Source organism: Symphalangus syndactylus, chromosome 10, assembly GCF_028878055.3.
Source record: "Symphalangus syndactylus isolate Jambi chromosome 10, NHGRI_mSymSyn1-v2.1_pri, whole genome shotgun sequence".
Lineage (NCBI taxonomy): Eukaryota > Metazoa > Chordata > Mammalia > Primates > Hylobatidae > Symphalangus > Symphalangus syndactylus.
In genome coordinates this window covers 71984691-72002685 of record NC_072432.2, presented here as the reverse complement: position 1 = coordinate 72002685, position 17995 = coordinate 71984691, and the positions used below count along the sequence as shown (strand labels likewise).

At 37.4% G+C, this 17995-nt stretch overlaps 1 protein-coding gene across 1 annotated transcript in view; it reads right to left on the bottom strand.

The window, feature by feature from the left end:
- Positions 1 to 1136: 1136 nt before the first annotated feature.
- Positions 1137 to 17995, bottom strand: part of TMPRSS11A (transmembrane serine protease 11A) — a 37535-nt gene continuing 20676 nt past the window's right edge. The window contains exons 5-8 of the mRNA XM_063611206.1: positions 16656 to 16827; positions 12830 to 13089; positions 8467 to 8609; positions 1137 to 1298 (exon numbers count right to left, since the gene is read on the bottom strand). Of these exons, the coding sequence (XP_063467276.1) occupies positions 1137 to 1298; positions 8467 to 8609; positions 12830 to 13089; positions 16656 to 16827 (737 nt within the window). The remainder of the gene's footprint in view (positions 1299 to 8466; positions 8610 to 12829; positions 13090 to 16655; positions 16828 to 17995) is intronic.

Below are 17995 nucleotides of genomic sequence, written 5' to 3'. Positions count from 1 at the left end.
AAAAGAGAAAACATACTATATGTCATATGTTATAACCACATGTGTTATATGCAGTAGGTGCTCAAATTTCATATTTATTTTCAAATTTTTCTAAAACTAGGGTTTTATGATTGCAATAGTTGGGACATTGCCATAAGCCTTATGAGCTATTTGTCTGTAGCAATGCAAGGGCATAAAATTTTTCTTGCTACAGAGGAAGACGATGTTCTTTGATTTTTCAAGGTATTAGTAAATTCTTTTTTTTTTTCAGGCATTTAACCGTACAATAATAATGCACAAAACTTCCCCCTTGTGGTCAAAATATGTAAGTGCATCTATGAAATGTCAAATTTCTTGTGCCTTTGTTTTGGGACTACTCATGAAATTACCATCACCTTCTCCCAAATTGTTAACAAATATATAGTTTTGATTAACTAATCACTCTATCTATCTATATATCATTCGTTAATTGGGATTTTTCTGGTTATATCTGTAGGATAGGAATATCTATGTGACTGTGTGTGTGTGTGTAGAAAAGTCACCAAAAAATTAGAGGTTTTATAACTAAAAAAACGTTAGAAGATCTTTGGCTTGTTTTACTATCAGACTTTGTTTCCTACATATGACTTTCTTTTATTGGTGTCTCTTAAATGGGTGTAGAAATAGAAAATTCATTTCTTATGGTGGAAAGGTACTTTGGAAAATCTGATTGAATAAGGAAAAAGAAAAAAAAGTATTTGTGAGCTCGAGAGAAATGTAGGGAATTATACAAGGGTTTCTTGAACACTTTGTGAGTTCAGAAAGTTTCTCAGTTAAAAGGAGACCCTTGACAACGACATTCTGAAAATCCCATGGACTATCTTCAGAAACATGTGTTGAGTCTCACTGGTCCTTCAACATTCGTGATTTAAAGAGCTAAGTATCTCTACTGTGTTTTTCAAGCCAGATTCATTACTTTACCAATAAAAGTCCCTTACAAATTGGCTAAGGATTATTGGTTGATTAAAGTGATTCTAAATAACTTATGTTGTGTGTTTCATGTTGTTGCTAGATCCAGTAATTTAATATCGCTTTGTTGTACTACACCCACTAAATAGTTGAATTCTCATGCATATATGACCTGCATACAGCTCTCTTTGTTTAACTTTTATGGTGAATTAGAGGCCTGTTTTTGAAGCAATCCAGTTTCGGTAATAAGTCACTTGTGTGTAGACTCCAGGCTTGTCCTTTTGACCGCAGTTATCTCCCCAGCTCACAATTCCAATGAGATACCAGGTATCTTTCAGATCCCTTGTGACCAAAGGTCCCCCAGAATCACCCTGAAAATAAAAACATAAGAGAGAAAATTAGCTAAACATAAAGCTCATTATTTAAGATATTTTGATGAATCACATATTTCGTTACTAGACAGTACATGTATAGACTATCAACACAGAATAATTAATTGAGACATGGATTTTAAAATTACAAAGGGCCTTAAGGTTTAACTTTGACATTTAAAAAATAAAGTTTATTTTGTTAGAGTAAACAGCACTTAGTTAAAAAAGACAAAAACGAAAAACATGAAGAGGCATGAAAAGCAATTATGTCCCACGTTTCCTCAGGCAAGCAGTTTTCCAAGAGGTAGCCGCTTCATGCTTGTTTAATAATTTCTTAGAGTATCTAACTCCTTATCACTAGATAATATGCTCAAATTACAGCTTCGCGATTTAGACAGCAAATATTTATTTTCTCTTATGTAGTTAGGGATTTCGTTGTTTTACAACTTCTTTGCAACTTTTCCACACCACATCTTTACATTATAGCATCTCTATTTTTGGTTAAATTAACAGCCTATGTTTAATACCAGTTTGTAAATTTTATTAATTGAAGAGTCAAGTAACATATTTGGATTACAGAAATCTTTTTTGGCTTTCCCAGAATTAATAACACAACTCTTTTTTCATGTGGATAGTTTTCTACGTACCTGGTAAATGTTGAATTCTCCGAAAGAGCTGCCAACACCTCACGATAATGTTTACTAATTTTCAGGGACATCAGATAGCTTGTTAGTTCCTTTGCTTCCTCTGAAGCTGTTCCACCATATCCACACACACACACACACACACACTCACACACACACACACACACACATCTTTTCTTACTTCTGCTCAAATTCGAGCTGGTTACTTTAAGACTGGTGCAGAGCTATGGCGTTGGGATTATCTGATAACACTCTTTAGTGTTGGGTTAACAGTTTCAGGTCTTATGTCTTCCACTTTCTTGATTTATCCCCTCATTTTGCTGAGGTACCCTCTCAAGTAGTTTCCTAAGCAATAGGGTATCAGAAGTACATTTTTTCAGTCATTGCTTGTCTAAAATTCTTAATTCCACCGTCACAGTTGATATTTAGTTAGCATGGGCAGGAATCTAGGTTGAAATAATCTTCCCTTTGAAATTTGAATGTGTTTTCCACCATCTTCTACCTTCTGGAGTTACTGCTGAGGAGTTCTATGTAGCTCTGATGCTTCTTCCTTCAAAGTGTTAAGATTGTCCTCCTTCTCCCTGGCTTCTGACCCTTTATGATGGTATGTCTTGTAAAGAACTACTTCATTTATTGTGTCCAGCACTACTTGGACCTTTTCTTCAATAGGGTGCACGTAAGCTTCGGAACTAGGAGCATTCTTTATTGTATATCGTACGCTCATGTTTGATGTTTTCAGAACTCCTATTCATTTGATGTTGGATCTCCTGAGCTTCTCCTCTAATTTTCTTAATTTTTCTGGTTATTTTTCTCCTCTGTGTCTTTTTTTGTTCTTTCTGAGAGATTTCCTTGATTTTATCTTCCAATCCTTCCACTGGATTTTAAAAATTGTGATTATATTATTGCTACATTTCCAGAGATGATTCTTACTGTTTGGTTCTAGGGTATGGTGCTAGAAACCAGATTGAAAGCTCTGTGCCTTTGTGCTGGGTGGTGCTGTGGTTTGAATGTGTGCCCAAGAGTTCTTAGGTTGGGGAAACTGAATCCCCAACCCAACAGTGTTGAGAGACGGGACCTAAGAAGAGGTGACTAGGTCATGAGGGCTCTGCCCTTGTGAGTGAATTAATATGATTATCATAGAGATGGGTTTGTTATCACAGGAGTAAGTTCCTGATAGAAGAATGAGTTTGGTCTTCTCTCCCTCCACCCATCTTGTGTGCTTTCTTTGCCTTCTCACCTTTCTGCATGGGATGATGAGGCAAGATGTGGGGCAAGGTGAAGACCAGATTTGGGATCCCCAACCCTGGACTTTCCCATTTCTAGAACTGTAAGAAATGCATCTCTGTTCCTTATGTGTACTTAGTCTTGGGCATTCTGTTACAGCAGCACAAAATGAACTAATACAGGTGGGTAGGAGGGTTTTTGGGCTGATACTCTTCATTCTAGTAGAGGCATCTCAAATATCAGTATATGGAAGGTTTTTCTCCCCCGCTCTAGACTGTGGGCTTCTCTAGAGAAGATTCCTGCAATCTCTTGCATTGGGAGAAAGTTGGAGGCATTATGTGTATCTGCCTGCAGCATTTTCAGAGAAAGCATAGAAAGAGGTTGAGGCCTGCTGTCACACAATCCCACCTTTTCAGGCCCCATCTGCTTTCTACTATGTTTAGTGTCACTGAGTTAAAGGGCCTCAGATTCAACTGCTACAGAGTACAAACCTCCCATCTCTGGAGTTGATATGTTTGGAAAGAGGTGGGGAAAGTAGAGATATGATATGGATTAGACTGGTTATTTAGGATAGGGAGAAACAGGGAGTTCCAAGTACTCTCTGTGAAGTCTTTACACATTTCCGCACCCATTTTCTAGCTCATGCCAGACCCCAAACTTCAGCTTTATGTGATCTCCCAAAATACTGGTTTTACTTAAAATTGGTATTCCACTCCCCTCTCCACCCAAGACATTTATGTTTTAACCTCTTCTTTACTAAGTCAGGTAAAACTCCTGCATCTTCTCTTTCAAAATTTTGTTGGAATTTTTTCAGCTTTCTCTCTTTTGGCTTTTATTAGTTGATAGCTTTTTTTAAGTACAATTTGCAGATATATAGAAAATTATGTTTTGTAGATGATGCCAAACAATTTTTCAAAATGATTGTTACAGGGTTTTCCTGTTTTGCTTTTTTGAGCCGCTCTTTGTCTCCCAGGCTGGAGTATACTGGCACAATCGCAGCTCACTGTAGGTTCAAACTCTTGGGCTCCAGCAATCCTCTCACCTCAGCCTTCTGAGTAGCTGGGACTACAGGTGTGCACCACCACACCCAGCTAATTTTACGTTTTTTGTAGAGATTGGGTCTCACTTTGTTGTCCAGGCTAGTCTTGAACACCTGGGCTCAAGCGAGCCTCTCTCCTTGTCCTTCCAAAGTGCTAGGGTTATAGGTGTGAGCCACCACACCTGACCTTATCTTCCTTTTGTTCATTTTGATGGGTTTGGTGGAAAAGCAGAGATGAATTTGAATGTAAAATCTCCATGCTTAGATATTTCAATCTACACATTTTAAAGATGAACAAAGAAGAAACCTAGAAAATCTGGCTAATACAAAATCATAGCTAAGGGTGCAGTGGAATAGAGAAAAAAAATATGAAGTCTGACTTCTTGTCTAGTGTCCAAATGAGGGCAAATTAAAACCCACTCGAGAGTCATAAAATGCCAAACATAATTTAATCTTTCTTTATCCATTCAAATGTTCCTTTGGGCTTTCATCAGGAATATCCATGATTACTGTACTGTACATGAACATTTTTTGGTGGACTTAGTTTATGTTCTAGAAATGGACTTTTCTTAAGTGTCTTCTAATAGCACCATGGTTTCTTGACATTCATGGATGGTCAGCTTCTGCCTTCCTTTGGAGTATTGTTTAATAGAGTTTTTTAGTTAACGTGATACAGATTAGATAGTTAAAAAAAAACAGTATAATGATCTTTTCACCATTTCCTTAAGTTAGAAAGTACAGGATTTAAAAAAAAAACCTCAAAAGATCAACTGAGATAAGATATAATGGAATATATTAAAATATAACAAGAAACATTCCATGCACTATGAAGGGTATGGAAACAGGTGGAATTATTCAAAATCCTATTCAGAGCATTAAAAAGGCATCTACCTATAGATGAAAAAAGATAATTCTATTACCATGAACATCTTGGGATTTATAACTGATATCAGTTTATCAGTGTTTCTCAGACTTCATTCTGAATAAACATTATGAAGGGAAGTTCTTAAATGCAGATCTCTGATGTCCACCTCTAAAGATTCTGTTGGACTAGGGTGGAATCCTAGACCTGCACTTTTAACAAGCATCCCCATTGATTTGGCTTCATGCCAGCTGCAGTGTGCTTCTAATCATAAATTTAGACAGATGATAGTTCAAATAGTATTACCTTCCCCTTCTTCCTCTCTTTCTTTTCACTACTTCTCATTTCCTATTCCTTAAATAATCAATCACAAGAAAAATTCAATTAGTAAGGAGCCTCCACAGTCCTTACTGTCTATTTGAAGAGGCAGGGCACAAAGGCAGCAAGAAGCCATATTGAGTGTCAGGTGAATTGAGTGCCAGCTACTAACACAAAAGGACAGGGGATACAGTGGCAACAGGCTTAGGAGTTTCACACATGAAAAGAGAATTACGCTAAAACTTGGGCTATGAATTGGTAGGAAGACAGAGGACATTCTTCTAGATAGGGGACTGGCATGCGTGGAGGTCCTCACTTCCTTACTTGTGTGTCTCAAAAGCACCTCCAGCCCCATGTGGCTGATGCTGGACCCATGCTGTCTCTCTAGATCTGGACCTTTGTCACTCTTTCCTAACTCATTGATTCTTATCACAATCCCTGCAGCCACTCAAGCCAGGAGTTTGTTTTATTTTTATTTTTTAGCCATGAATTTATACATCATTCTTTGCCCCACCCCTTCCCTCCAACCATATGAAATCCATTACTTCATTTGCCACTGTTACCTCTAAATATCTTTGTCTCCATGTCACCATATTAGTCCAAACTAACATATTTCACCTGGGTTTTTGCAATACCTGCTGATTGATCCTCAATTACCCTTTTCCATATTTTTTCCTTACTTTGACCATAACACTTTTCACAATATTCAAATTTGATCATTCCACCCTTTTAATTTAACAAATGTCTAAATAGTACTCACAATATACCAGGCAGTGTTTGGGGAGCTTTACACATATTAATTAATTTAATATAAATCTCTTGATTAAAACTTTTTAGTGGCTTTCCACTGTCCTTACAAAACAGGGAATAATGATGTGGCTCACATGGTCCTGCAAAGTCTGGCTTCAAACAAACTCTTCTGCCTCTTCTGTACCACTCGGTCATGTACGTTCTGTGTTCCAGCACGTGATGTTTCAGCTCCTAGAATTCTCCCTGCCCCCATCATCATTTGCAGTCTTCCTAGTTAACTCCTACTCCTCTCCTAGATACTAGTTCACTCCATTCACTACTTAACTTCACCACCCTAGCTAGTCATGTTCATTTCTTACAAATATAGAAAAATGACCTTTTCCTTCCCAGTTTTCTTTTTCATTGGCATAATTTTTTGATTCATTCCTATCTGGCCCACTAGACAGTAGTTTCCCTAAAAGCAGGTTCCAGGAAGGTTTTTGCTTGTGAGACTACCTTCAGTATATGTACGATGTATGGTAAAGAGTAGGGCACTCGAACTTTTTTTTTAGTGAATAAGTGAAGAGAGTTAGAATAAATGGAAAAATAACCAGGGACAGACAGTTCTTGACTAATTTTCCTTTACAGCAGGTTCCCAGCAACCTGATTTTAAATTATAGGTCCTTCAGAAAAGTGTTGCCAACATCCACCTATCATTTTCTAAAATGATTTTCAGTGCCATCTTGACAGAGTTCTCTAATCAGTGTAGCAGCTGCCTGCGTGGTAATTACAACCAGGGATGCTTTTGTAAATGCTTAACTGAACTGGAAACAAGAGTGGAATCACAAATCTCGATCAAGTTGTCAAAGCCTTTCATTTCTGGCTTTCCTGTAAGCAATTCTGATCCTTTTCTCAGTTGTGTTTGGGTCTTGCTTGGCTAGACTTCTGGTTGAAAAATTAGGGGCTCTTTCTCTCTCCTTTCCCCCCAAAACAGGCTTTGGGACCAATCTTGTATATACAGGATGGGATTTATTGAGTTCTACATCAATAATTGGTAAATTGGAGAAAGACTAGCTGATGGTGGTGCTTGCACTTCTGTTGTATCAGACTAGGCCCCTCACCATGTGCCCCAGTTACAATCACTGTATTCCTGTCTTGGATCCTTGTACCTGAACCGCTGCCCTGATAACTTACCGTATCTTTCTATGACTGGAGCCTTGTTTTATCACTTACTTTGCACAGTTAGGCTGAAAGCTTACCTCTGCTCCCCAGTCCAGGGAAGCATCTCTATGACCACCAATCCCTCCTAAGGCTTTTCAGTAATCTCATGGTTCACCTGAATTCCCCCTTCCTGTCTGCTCCAAGACTCCTGCACCTTCCACCTGTTCCCCATGGTACGGGCCTTTTGTTGGAATCCCTAAATTCTGCCTGCCTCCCTCCACATTATCAGCAACTGAGGCTGGCCGTGGACCAGATCCTGCTTTTGCCCACCCTCTATGTCACATAGGTCCCTGCTCCTTTTCTGATAGAGGTCTCACATGTGGTACAGTTTGTGGGACTCTGGACAGGACTTTCTGCCACCTGATGTCAATACCATTCCATCATTTCCACAAACAGTGGCCTCCTTAGAGTTCTAAAGAATCTCATGTTAAAATGCAAGTGTCTCCAGGAAGAAACACACTCATACCTTCATTGGAAAACATACATGTTAGAGGGCACACAAGGGCACTGGGGAGGGCCCGTGGAATCACAGCATGGCCTAATCCACCCTCTCATGGTTATCTACTTGTTTCTCCTCTCATCCTCCTCGTGCTGAGACCCAACCCATTCCTTCGAGTTCCCTCAGATATGAATTGTCATTTCACAGCTTCATAATTTTGGCTATGCCTTTTGTCTTTTCTATAACATTATTTTCTTATTCTGAAATTGGATGTTATTTATCCTTCAGGCCTTATTTACATCTCATCTCTCTGATACTTGTTCCAAAAATGTTTCCTTCAAGAAAAATATTTGCTTTTCATTATATTATTTATAACATCACTTTATACTTCTCTGTTTATGATTATTTTCTTTCTTGAATGTGAGCCCCTTGAGAAAATAAACTGCTTTATTATTCTTTGGATTTCTGGTTAAGAAATTCTAATTTTGTTTGTTTGATAGCATCAGAGAAACTCTTACTTCATTTATCTTAATAAAACATTTAAAAGTATTTTGTGCTGTGAAATTTGCATTTGTAACTTTTTTGAGCTGACATGATATCTATGTTTTGTCCTTATGTAAAGAACGTATAATATATCCTGAGCCAGATACAAATTTTTGAGTTAGTAATATGAAAAAATCCCTCCAATTTACCCTGCAGGCATCATAAATTCCTTCCATATATCCGGCACAGAACATTCCAGATTTTATATCATTGCCATACACCTGTGGTTGCTTGCAGACATCGTCACTTATGATTTTCACTCTGGCTTCTCGAAGATCATTTTGGGATTCACCTTAAGAAAAAATAAAGTTATTTTAGTATTTACAATCAGCATCTTCGGCTAGAGTGAAGTGAGCAGACTTTCCTAATATTTTTTTCATAGTAAAATTGTCAATACAGAATGAGGTTAATACAAGCAGTTTCTAGAAAAAAAGAATTTGTGGTTAAATCTGGCACATCTAATGATAATTATTGTCCAATCACATTTTTATGAAAACTTCTCAAAGCAAGAAAGCCATTTGGATTCTTTTTTCTGGAAAATCTAACCTTAAAAATAATCAGCTTATATATTTCAGGAAGGCCTTTTCTCTTTTGTAAAGCTTTTATTTATGGGTTCCAGATTGTTCCCAGAAACTTTGCATGCCTGGATGGTTTTCTCCATTGGCTTGATAAATGCCTAAAATACTATGTACATTTATTTTATTATTTAAAGTTTATGATGAGCTTTCACATATATAAAATATATGTGAAATATACATATATATCATACATATATATAAATGCATTAAATGTCAATGATTTCACTTCTAATGTATCACAAGTTGGTGGCTGCAGACTGTAAGCTAGGTTCTGGCTTTTAGAAACCATTATTATGGCAGGCTACGTAGAAAAATTAGAATAGCACAAACATTCAGGGATTCTTTATACCAAACCATATATTGATTGGGAAACCATGACCCCATGGTTGGCAGAATTCTAGGATGGTCCCCAAGATTCCTGTGTGATTCCCCTCCTCCCAAATATGGGCAGGATCTGTGAAAATAAGGGATGCCATGCTCATGATTATGTTATATGGCAAAGATGAGGGAATTTTACAAATGCGATTAAGACCTCTAATGAGTTTGACTTTGAATGAATCAAAAGGAGATTGTCAAAGGTGGGCCTGACCTAATCAGCTGAGCCATTTCAAAATGGGCGAGCCTTCCTGGAGTGCAGAGACACTTTCCTAAAGAGTTAAAGCAGCAAGCGGTCATGCATTCATACAGCTGCAAGTAAGGGAATTCTGCCAGCACACCTTGAGGAAACCCTCAAAGGAGCCACAGATGTGACCACAACCCCAGCTGACGTCTTGATTACAGTTCGGTGAGACCCTGAGAAGAGGACCCAACTAAGCTGTGTCTGAACGTCTGACTCATGAAAACCGTGAGATAAGAATAAATGAGTGCTGTTTTAAACTGTTTGTGGTTATTTGTTACACAGTTATAAAAAATTAATACAAGAATACAATGTATCATCAGCTAGAGTCACCATGATGTATGAGAGATCTCTTGAACTTATTCTTCCTAACTGCAAATATGAATTTGTTGACCAGCATCTCCCCAGCTCCTTCCCCTCTAAAGACCCCCAGCTTCTGGTTGCCTACTGATGATATATTGTATTCTTGAGAAATGCTACAAGAGTAGATATTAAGTGTTCTTGCCACAAAAATGGTAATTATGTAAAAAAAGACGTTTGTTAATTAGCTAGATTTAACACTCACAGTGTACATATACTATACTTCAACACATTATGTTGCACATGGTAAGTACATGCAATTTTATACATCAATTTTAAAAAATAAGTAATTTGAAAAAACCCTAATACACCAGTTTCTTTAGAAGACCATTTCCAAGATTTATTTCTGAAGAAAGGTTTGTAAACACATATTTAAAAGTGCTCAGAAGATTTAAGTGTGTAACTCAGAAATACACTGAGATTTTTCAAATTATTCTGTTATTTGAATACAATTGGTTTATATATATTACACACACACACACACACACACACACACACACATATTGCCTACTATATCATCAATTAAAAACATTCATGACCTGGCACGCAGTGGCTCAAGCCTGTAATCCCAGCCCTTTGGGAGGCCGAGGCAGGTGGATCACGAGGTCAGGAGATCAAAACCATCCTGGCTAACATGGTGAAACCCCATCTTTTCTAAAACTACAAAAAAATTAGCTGGGCGTGGTGGCAGGCACCTGTAGTCCCAGCTACTAGGGAGGCTGAGGCAGCAGAATGGGGTGAACCTGGGAGGCGGAGCTTGCAGTGAGCCGAGATCACGCCACTGCACTCCAGCCTGGGCGACAGACTGAGACTCTGTTTCCAAATAAATAAATAAATAAATAAATAAATAAATAAATATAATAATAATGCTGAGAAGAGCAAGGTGAAACTGACAACCTACGTATTGTAAGTAGGTGACAGTGCAAATCCACAACTTCTTCAGCAAACTAAACTGGTTAGTAAAATGTATTCCAAGTCATGAAAAGCATAGCCCATAAATTCTTGACATCCCTGAACTATATCTCATCTTCTATAAAAATGCTTAATAACATTCCTCGCAAAATACTGATTTCATCAAATAGTCAGCTTTTTATTTATCAATTTTCTATATTGCTTCTTATTTTTAATTTTATTCATTTCTATTCTTATCCTTATTATTTCCTTCCTTATGTTTGTTTTAGGTTTGCTTTTGCTTTTTCTAGTTTCTTGAAGTGAGAACTTAATTATTGATTTGATATCTTTCCTTATAATATGCATTTTCTATAAATTTCCCTTTCTACACTATTTTAGCAGCATCTGACATATATTTACATATTTTTGTTTTCATTTAGTTCTATGTGTTTTTAAAATTTGAGATTTTCTCTTTATTTACATATGTTTTTTAATTGGTAAGCATTTGGGGATTTTTATGTTATCTTTCTGTTACTGATGTCTAGTTAGATTCCGTTATGATCAGAGAATATACTTTGTACAATTTCAATTTTAAAAAACTTCTTAAGGTTTGCTTTACAGACTCGAATATGGCCTCTCTTGGTGAGTAACGAATGGGTGCTTTTAATCTATTAATGTACTTAACAGATTAAGAATGATAGGTTTATTTAATCTATTTAATAGATTAAAAGCACCTGTGGGTCACTTACCAAGCGAGGCCGTATTCAAGTAAGGTGGCGTGCTCTGTAAGTGTCAGATTCTGTTGCCACTCACAACGCATTATGACAGGTATGTTTCTGTGCCAATCTCAAACTCCTGAAAGTGATTTTCCCACCAAGCCAAAGGGGATTTGTGATGTCTTTCCCACCACTATGAAGCAGAGAATGCAACCCCTATCTTCGGAGAAAATCCATCCAAGAAAGTGAAGACCTAGGGAGGTGTCAGGCTTACAGCAGCGCTAGATCTACTAGAATTAATAAACTATAGGTAATATTTTCTGTGATTGGTAATACGACCTTAAAGAAAGCAATGCAGGTCTCACTCTGTATAAGATGAAATAAAACCACATGCGACATCTGGAAAAAATCTAGAGACCCTGAAACCTATTCCTGCCTATGTGAGTGAAAGATTATTCCCAGTTCCTTAATGGGAGACTGAGAATCAAAAGCTTATTCTTTATCATTTGCTATATGTAAATAAATTGTATAGAATCCTGCAAATAGATTTAGTCATTCTCAGAAAGCCCTTTTGCATTTTCTCAAGCCCAGTGTTAAATAAACTCTCTAACTTTTGTTATACATATGTACCTGGACCACATGGTAGAATCCACAGCGTGTCTCACTAAGATTGCCTAGAACATTCAGTAACTAAATCATCATTATTTCTTACAAGACTAAGTTAGTATATCGAGTTGAATCCTTTTAGGGGGCCAAATAATTTGACAATTTATCTCTACACTATTCTTATTCGCCATCACACTTAAATTAGCCTCTTTAGTACTGAAGCAAATTCTGCTACATAGGCATAAAGAATATTTGAGTTAGCCACTCGATCTGAGTCCTCCTAGACACAGCTGGAACAATAGAAATTAATGTGAATTCTGGCAAAGAAAAGAAATAAATGTTCCTTTCTGTGTATTTTTTCTTGGTTGAGAATGATGTAAGTGCTGAGGTGTTGTTAGTCACCTCTGACACTAGGTGAAGCTAGCATCCCTCTGAATGAAGCCAGCCTAGAGAAAAGCAGGGGCAAAAAACTCAGATTCGGAGACGCAGAGCCAGATGACATCATATAAACTCCTGTGTCTGAAGTGAAACTTACTACACTTTTTGGACTTCCAAATTACATGAGCCAAATTTGTTGAAGTTTTTGTTTCTTTTTTATTCTGCACTGGTTAATGTGAATTGAATTTCTGTCACTTCCAAAATAAGAACCCTAACTTAATCCAACCCGACTGTGTGGAAACGGCTGTCAGGATAATATTGCCCTAGACGGGGCTTCGTGCTCTGTTAGCTACCCTGAGACACCAACCCCCATAGTAAAGTGCTCCAAATCCCGTGATGTAGACAGTCAAGTTTGGTTGGAAGGATGCAGAGGCTTCTGGCAGACAGATCCGGCGTATGTCATCCGAAAAGGTGACTCTGGAGGAGACCTGCACAACAGCAATGTCGTACTCTCTTGCTGCCGAGCGATACTTCTCATGGATAATAAATCTCCTGACATTTCTTTTCATTAAGGGAGGGTTGATTTTTGTTCCAAAACTAACAGACCATTGATGTGGATTTTTGTACCTGGAAAAGGTTAGAAATTAACAGAATATATATAAGCTGCCCAAAGTATATGAACGAGATTAATTGAATTTAGGCTAATATAAGAGAAATACAATCCTGAGAATACTTGGCTGCAGTTATAGTTTTCTTTGATCATTTAAATATAATCTATTGCTAATGTTTTGAAAGATAAAATACATATAAACACCATATTAGAACTGATATTTAATACAAAACTATTGAATTTTAGAACTGTAATACACATAAAATATCATTCATTTCTCCCTTCCACAAATATTTACTGAGCATCTGTGTGCTGAGCCTTATCTGAACTGCTGGGGATAAAGTGATGAACAAGACCTAAGGTGCCTGCTCACAGGAGTGTAAGATTCCAGAGAAGGAAAAGATCAAAGCAAGCAAACAAATAGATAAATAACCTTAAACACTGATAAAGGCTATGAACACAATAAAATAGGGTAATGGAAGAGAGTACTAACAGGTCATTATGACTATTTTAAGAACGCATTTGGGCTACGACATAGTAAATGAGGGTCAGTGTGAGGAGATGAGGGAAATGAGTTTACAGGCAAAAATCCCAAGGTCTGGGGTTGGACGGGCTGCAGTCAGAACACAAGGGAAAGCATGGTTGGGGGTGAGCTTGGAGAGGTAAGCAGGGACTAGATTTTAGAGTGTTTTATAGGTCATGATAAAGTGCTTAAATTTTATTCAAGTGATATGGAAATCTACTGGATAATTAAGCCAGAGAATAATGTATTCTCATTTACATTTTTAAAAATCATGTTGGTTCTTTCTGGGGAGTAGATTCTTGAAGGTCAAGAATGGACGTGGTAAAGTCTATTAGACGACTGCATAGTCCTTTGAGAGATGATCAAATGTGGTAAATGTGGTTGACTTCTAGCTTGTGGGCTTGGGCAATGGGTGGACTGTGGTACATACAGAGATCAGAAAAATCATTTAGTAGCAATGAAAGATCGTCTAGTAAAGACTGTGTTTTATACTTAAGGAAAATAAAGCCTGGATAGGTTAAACTATTTGATTCACATCACATGTCTGCCTGCCTCTCTCTGCTCTTCCCTTTATAAAACACTGTCTCCCACCAATTTATATTATTTGTATTTTTCAGAAGACTTCCTGCTTTATTTTGTTATGTGTGACACTAGTCCCACATCTGTATTGGAAGCATATTTTAAGGAAGACACTGAGAAAGTCTAGAATGTTCAGAGAATAAGAACCAATGTGGTAGGGCACCTGGAAGTTGGTTCTGCAAAAATGAGGTAATTATATATATATATATATACACACATACACACACACACACACACACACATATGCATGTGTGTATATATATATATATATATATACTTTTTTCTCAGTTCAGGGTTACATGTGTAGGTTTGTTACATAGGTAAACTTGTGTCGTGGGCTTTTGTTGTACATATTATTTCATCACCCAGGTATTAAGCCTAGCACCCATTAGTTATTTTTCCTGATTCTCTCCCTCCAGCACTCTTCAGTATAGCAAAGACGTGGAATCAACCTAAATGCCCATTAGTGATAGACTGGATAAAGAAAATGTGGTATACATACACCATGGAATGCTATGCAGCCATAAAAAGAACAAAATCATGTCCTTTGCAGGGACATGGATAGGGCTGGAGGTCATTATCCTTAGCAAAGTAAAGCACACAGTAATGATATTTATTTTCACTTATGGTTTGGATATTCTCACTCATTTTATGTTTGGTCTGAAAAAGAGAAACTAAAGAATAGCTATTATATGAATAAAGAAATAAAATTGGTTCCTGTTGTTCCAGATTAAAAAAAAAACAAACATTGATAGTAGAAGTTAACAGAGTACAGATTTGGTCTTCAATGCTATAAAGATATTTGCAAAAATAGAACTATCTGCCACAAAAATGGCTAACTTTGGCAAACTAAGTTTCCCATTACTTTGAAAAACCAGACACCAGCATAAGGGATTTCTGGCTTTCTAATATATCAGCTTACTGAGCTCTCACATCTTTCAAACAGTAAGAATTTATGTAGATTATTTTTTAAAAATATTACTACTTTTTTAAGATGGGGTCTTGCATTGTCACTCAGGCTGGAGTGCCGTGGTACAATCATAGCTTGCTGTAGCCTCAAACTCCTGGGCTTAAGGGATCCTCCTACCTTAGCCTCCCAAGTAGCTGGGCTGATAGATATGCACCACCACGCCCAGTGGGATTTCACTATCTTGCCCAGGCTGGTCTTGAACTCCTGAGCTCAAGTGGTCCTCTCGCCTCGGCCTCCCAAAATGCTGGGATTACAGGCATGAGCCACCATGCCCAGCCTCGATTCTTAATATGTATATTCTTTAGAATATTAAGAGTCTCTATAAAGATTTATGCTCTTAGGCAAATGAAATTTATTATAGTAACAAAAGTTAGAATTTTATAGGTCAAAAAGAATGTGAAAAGATCTAGCCTATCTGTTACCTAATACACTAAGGTCCAATAATTTGCCCAGCTCTCCAACTGCCTGGGACGTATTTTTCCCACTAAATCCTGCTGCCACCTATTATATAGAGATACTCAAGAAGTCTTTGTTATTACCATAATAATTGGCAATGAAGAAGAAAGGCGATACAGTTAATCTACTTAGAAACAAACCTAAAATTCTAAATGTGATAGTGATAAAAATGACTCATTATCTTGAAAAGTAAAATTAAAAGTTATAAAAAGTCATTTAATCTTATATTTAATAAAATGTATGCGTTCAGAAACAATTATATGATAGCACAATTTGCTATTCTTCACTTCAGCTTTGTCTTTTGTGGCCTATTGTGAAGAGGTGCTCTATTATGTGAAGGTCACATTGAGTAGCCCAAGGGCCTCTCTGAATCCTTTGATACTCCGAGGAATCTCTTCTGAAGTGCCTGTCTTTATCATGCTAGCAGTCTCCCATTTTGGTTGTAAACTGTTCTGATTCCACAGATCTTCATATGTCAATGCTCTAAATTTGATCTGCGGTTCTCCATCATCACGGTTACCAACTTCCGCATTTATTGAAAATCTCCATTTTACTTTGGAATTAGTTTGATTATTTAAGATCAGTATGAGACTGGCCCAAGTGTTTGGCAGAAACAGACACTAGTTTTAAGTGGGGAGCATTGTTTGACAAAAGATTAATGGTACAAGTTATTAGTGAATATTTTGTGTTAGGATGTCACAAAATAGTTCTGATTCCTTACACAGTTTGCTTATTAGAAACTTTGAGGAAATGATTGATGAATACTAGGATAATGACTGTTACTTCCTTTATTCCCATCAAATTTCTGATTAAGTATGCAAGTGTAACATTATTTTAGAAAAGAACCTGAAATAACTTCCTCCCCTACTCCCTCCCTCCTTCGCTCCCTTCTCTCCCTCCTTCCTTCCCTCCCTCCCTCCTTCCCTCCGTCCTTCCTTCCCTTCATCCCTTCCCTCCCCTTCAGTAATATTTGAGACATTAACTGTTACCAACAATATGACAAAACTCAGGGCTTTTTAGCAGAAGTGGGTTCTAACTGAAGGTCAATAACTTACTTCTGGAAGCAGTGTGCTGCAGTGACAAGCCATGTATTACTAATCAAGGTGGCCCCACACTGATGGACGTTATCATACTGAAGGGAAGCTTGCCAAGGCCAGGCCGCCTTGGGTGCAATGACTCCAGATGCTATTCTGTTGACGTTTAATGGAACAACTCGTTTACCACAACCTGAAAAAAGATGAGATCGTTAAGTTATAAGAAACATCTTGTAATTAGAAGAAATGGCCCCATTCTTACCTGCCTGAAGGCATTTTTGTATACTACTCCTCCTGCCCAGGACACTCACCCCACCCGTCACTGGATTCATGGCCTCTTCTCTGTCGCATTTCAGGGTTCACTTTCTTACTCTGTGAGAACAAGTTAGCTGACTCTCTGATCAACTCTCATAGCACCATGCATTTCCTCTGTCATAGCATTTATCACACGATTTTCATACTTCCTGATTTATTTATATTTTTCTCTATTTCGGAATTCTAATTTTAGAGCAGGGATCATGTTTTATTCACAATGGTACCATCAACTCCTGGTCTAATTTCTGGCACTTGGTAGATGTTAAAAGATATTTGTTGAATGAATAAATACATGAATAAAAATACTTAGGGTGTTTGCAAGACACAGAGGCAAATGCATGAACATCGCTGCTCAAATTCATCACTGTTTTTGTAAAATCTTTCAACATATAGGCCACAGTGATTTGAAGTGATTTAATGAAGCCACTGTTAGCGATTAGGATGAATTTTTTTTTTCTTTTTTTTTTTTTTGAGATGGAGTCTCACTCTGTCGCCGAGGCTAGAGTGCAGTGGTGCAATCTCAGCTCACTGCAACCTCTGCTTCCTGGGTTCAAGCGACTCTCCTGCCTCAGCCTCCCAAGTAGCTGGGACTACAGGTGCCTGCCACTGCACCCAGCTAATTTTTGTATTTTTAATAGAGATAGGGTTTCTTCTCCATGTTGGTCAGGCTGGTCTCGAACTCCTGACCTCAGCATATTTCATAGATAACTTGTTGGTCACAAACAATGGGTTTTATCTCCTATTAATCACTTTCTCATTATTTTATTTTGTAGCAGAAAGTACATTTTATGGCATTTTTAAAAATTAGAAAAACAAGTCCAGTATTCCCAATCAGAAATATATACTTTCTTCAAATTGCCCCAGAAGGTTACCATGGCAATTTTTTTCTTGAACATGACTAAAAGATCAGTCCATGAGTTAGAAAAAAAAAGTATTTAAATCTATTGCACAAATAGTTATTATCTCTCCAAGGAAATTTGGAGCACAGATGGGCAAGTATGAGCAAATATTTGAAAATGTCCTTTCTGATGTGAAAATTGAACTTA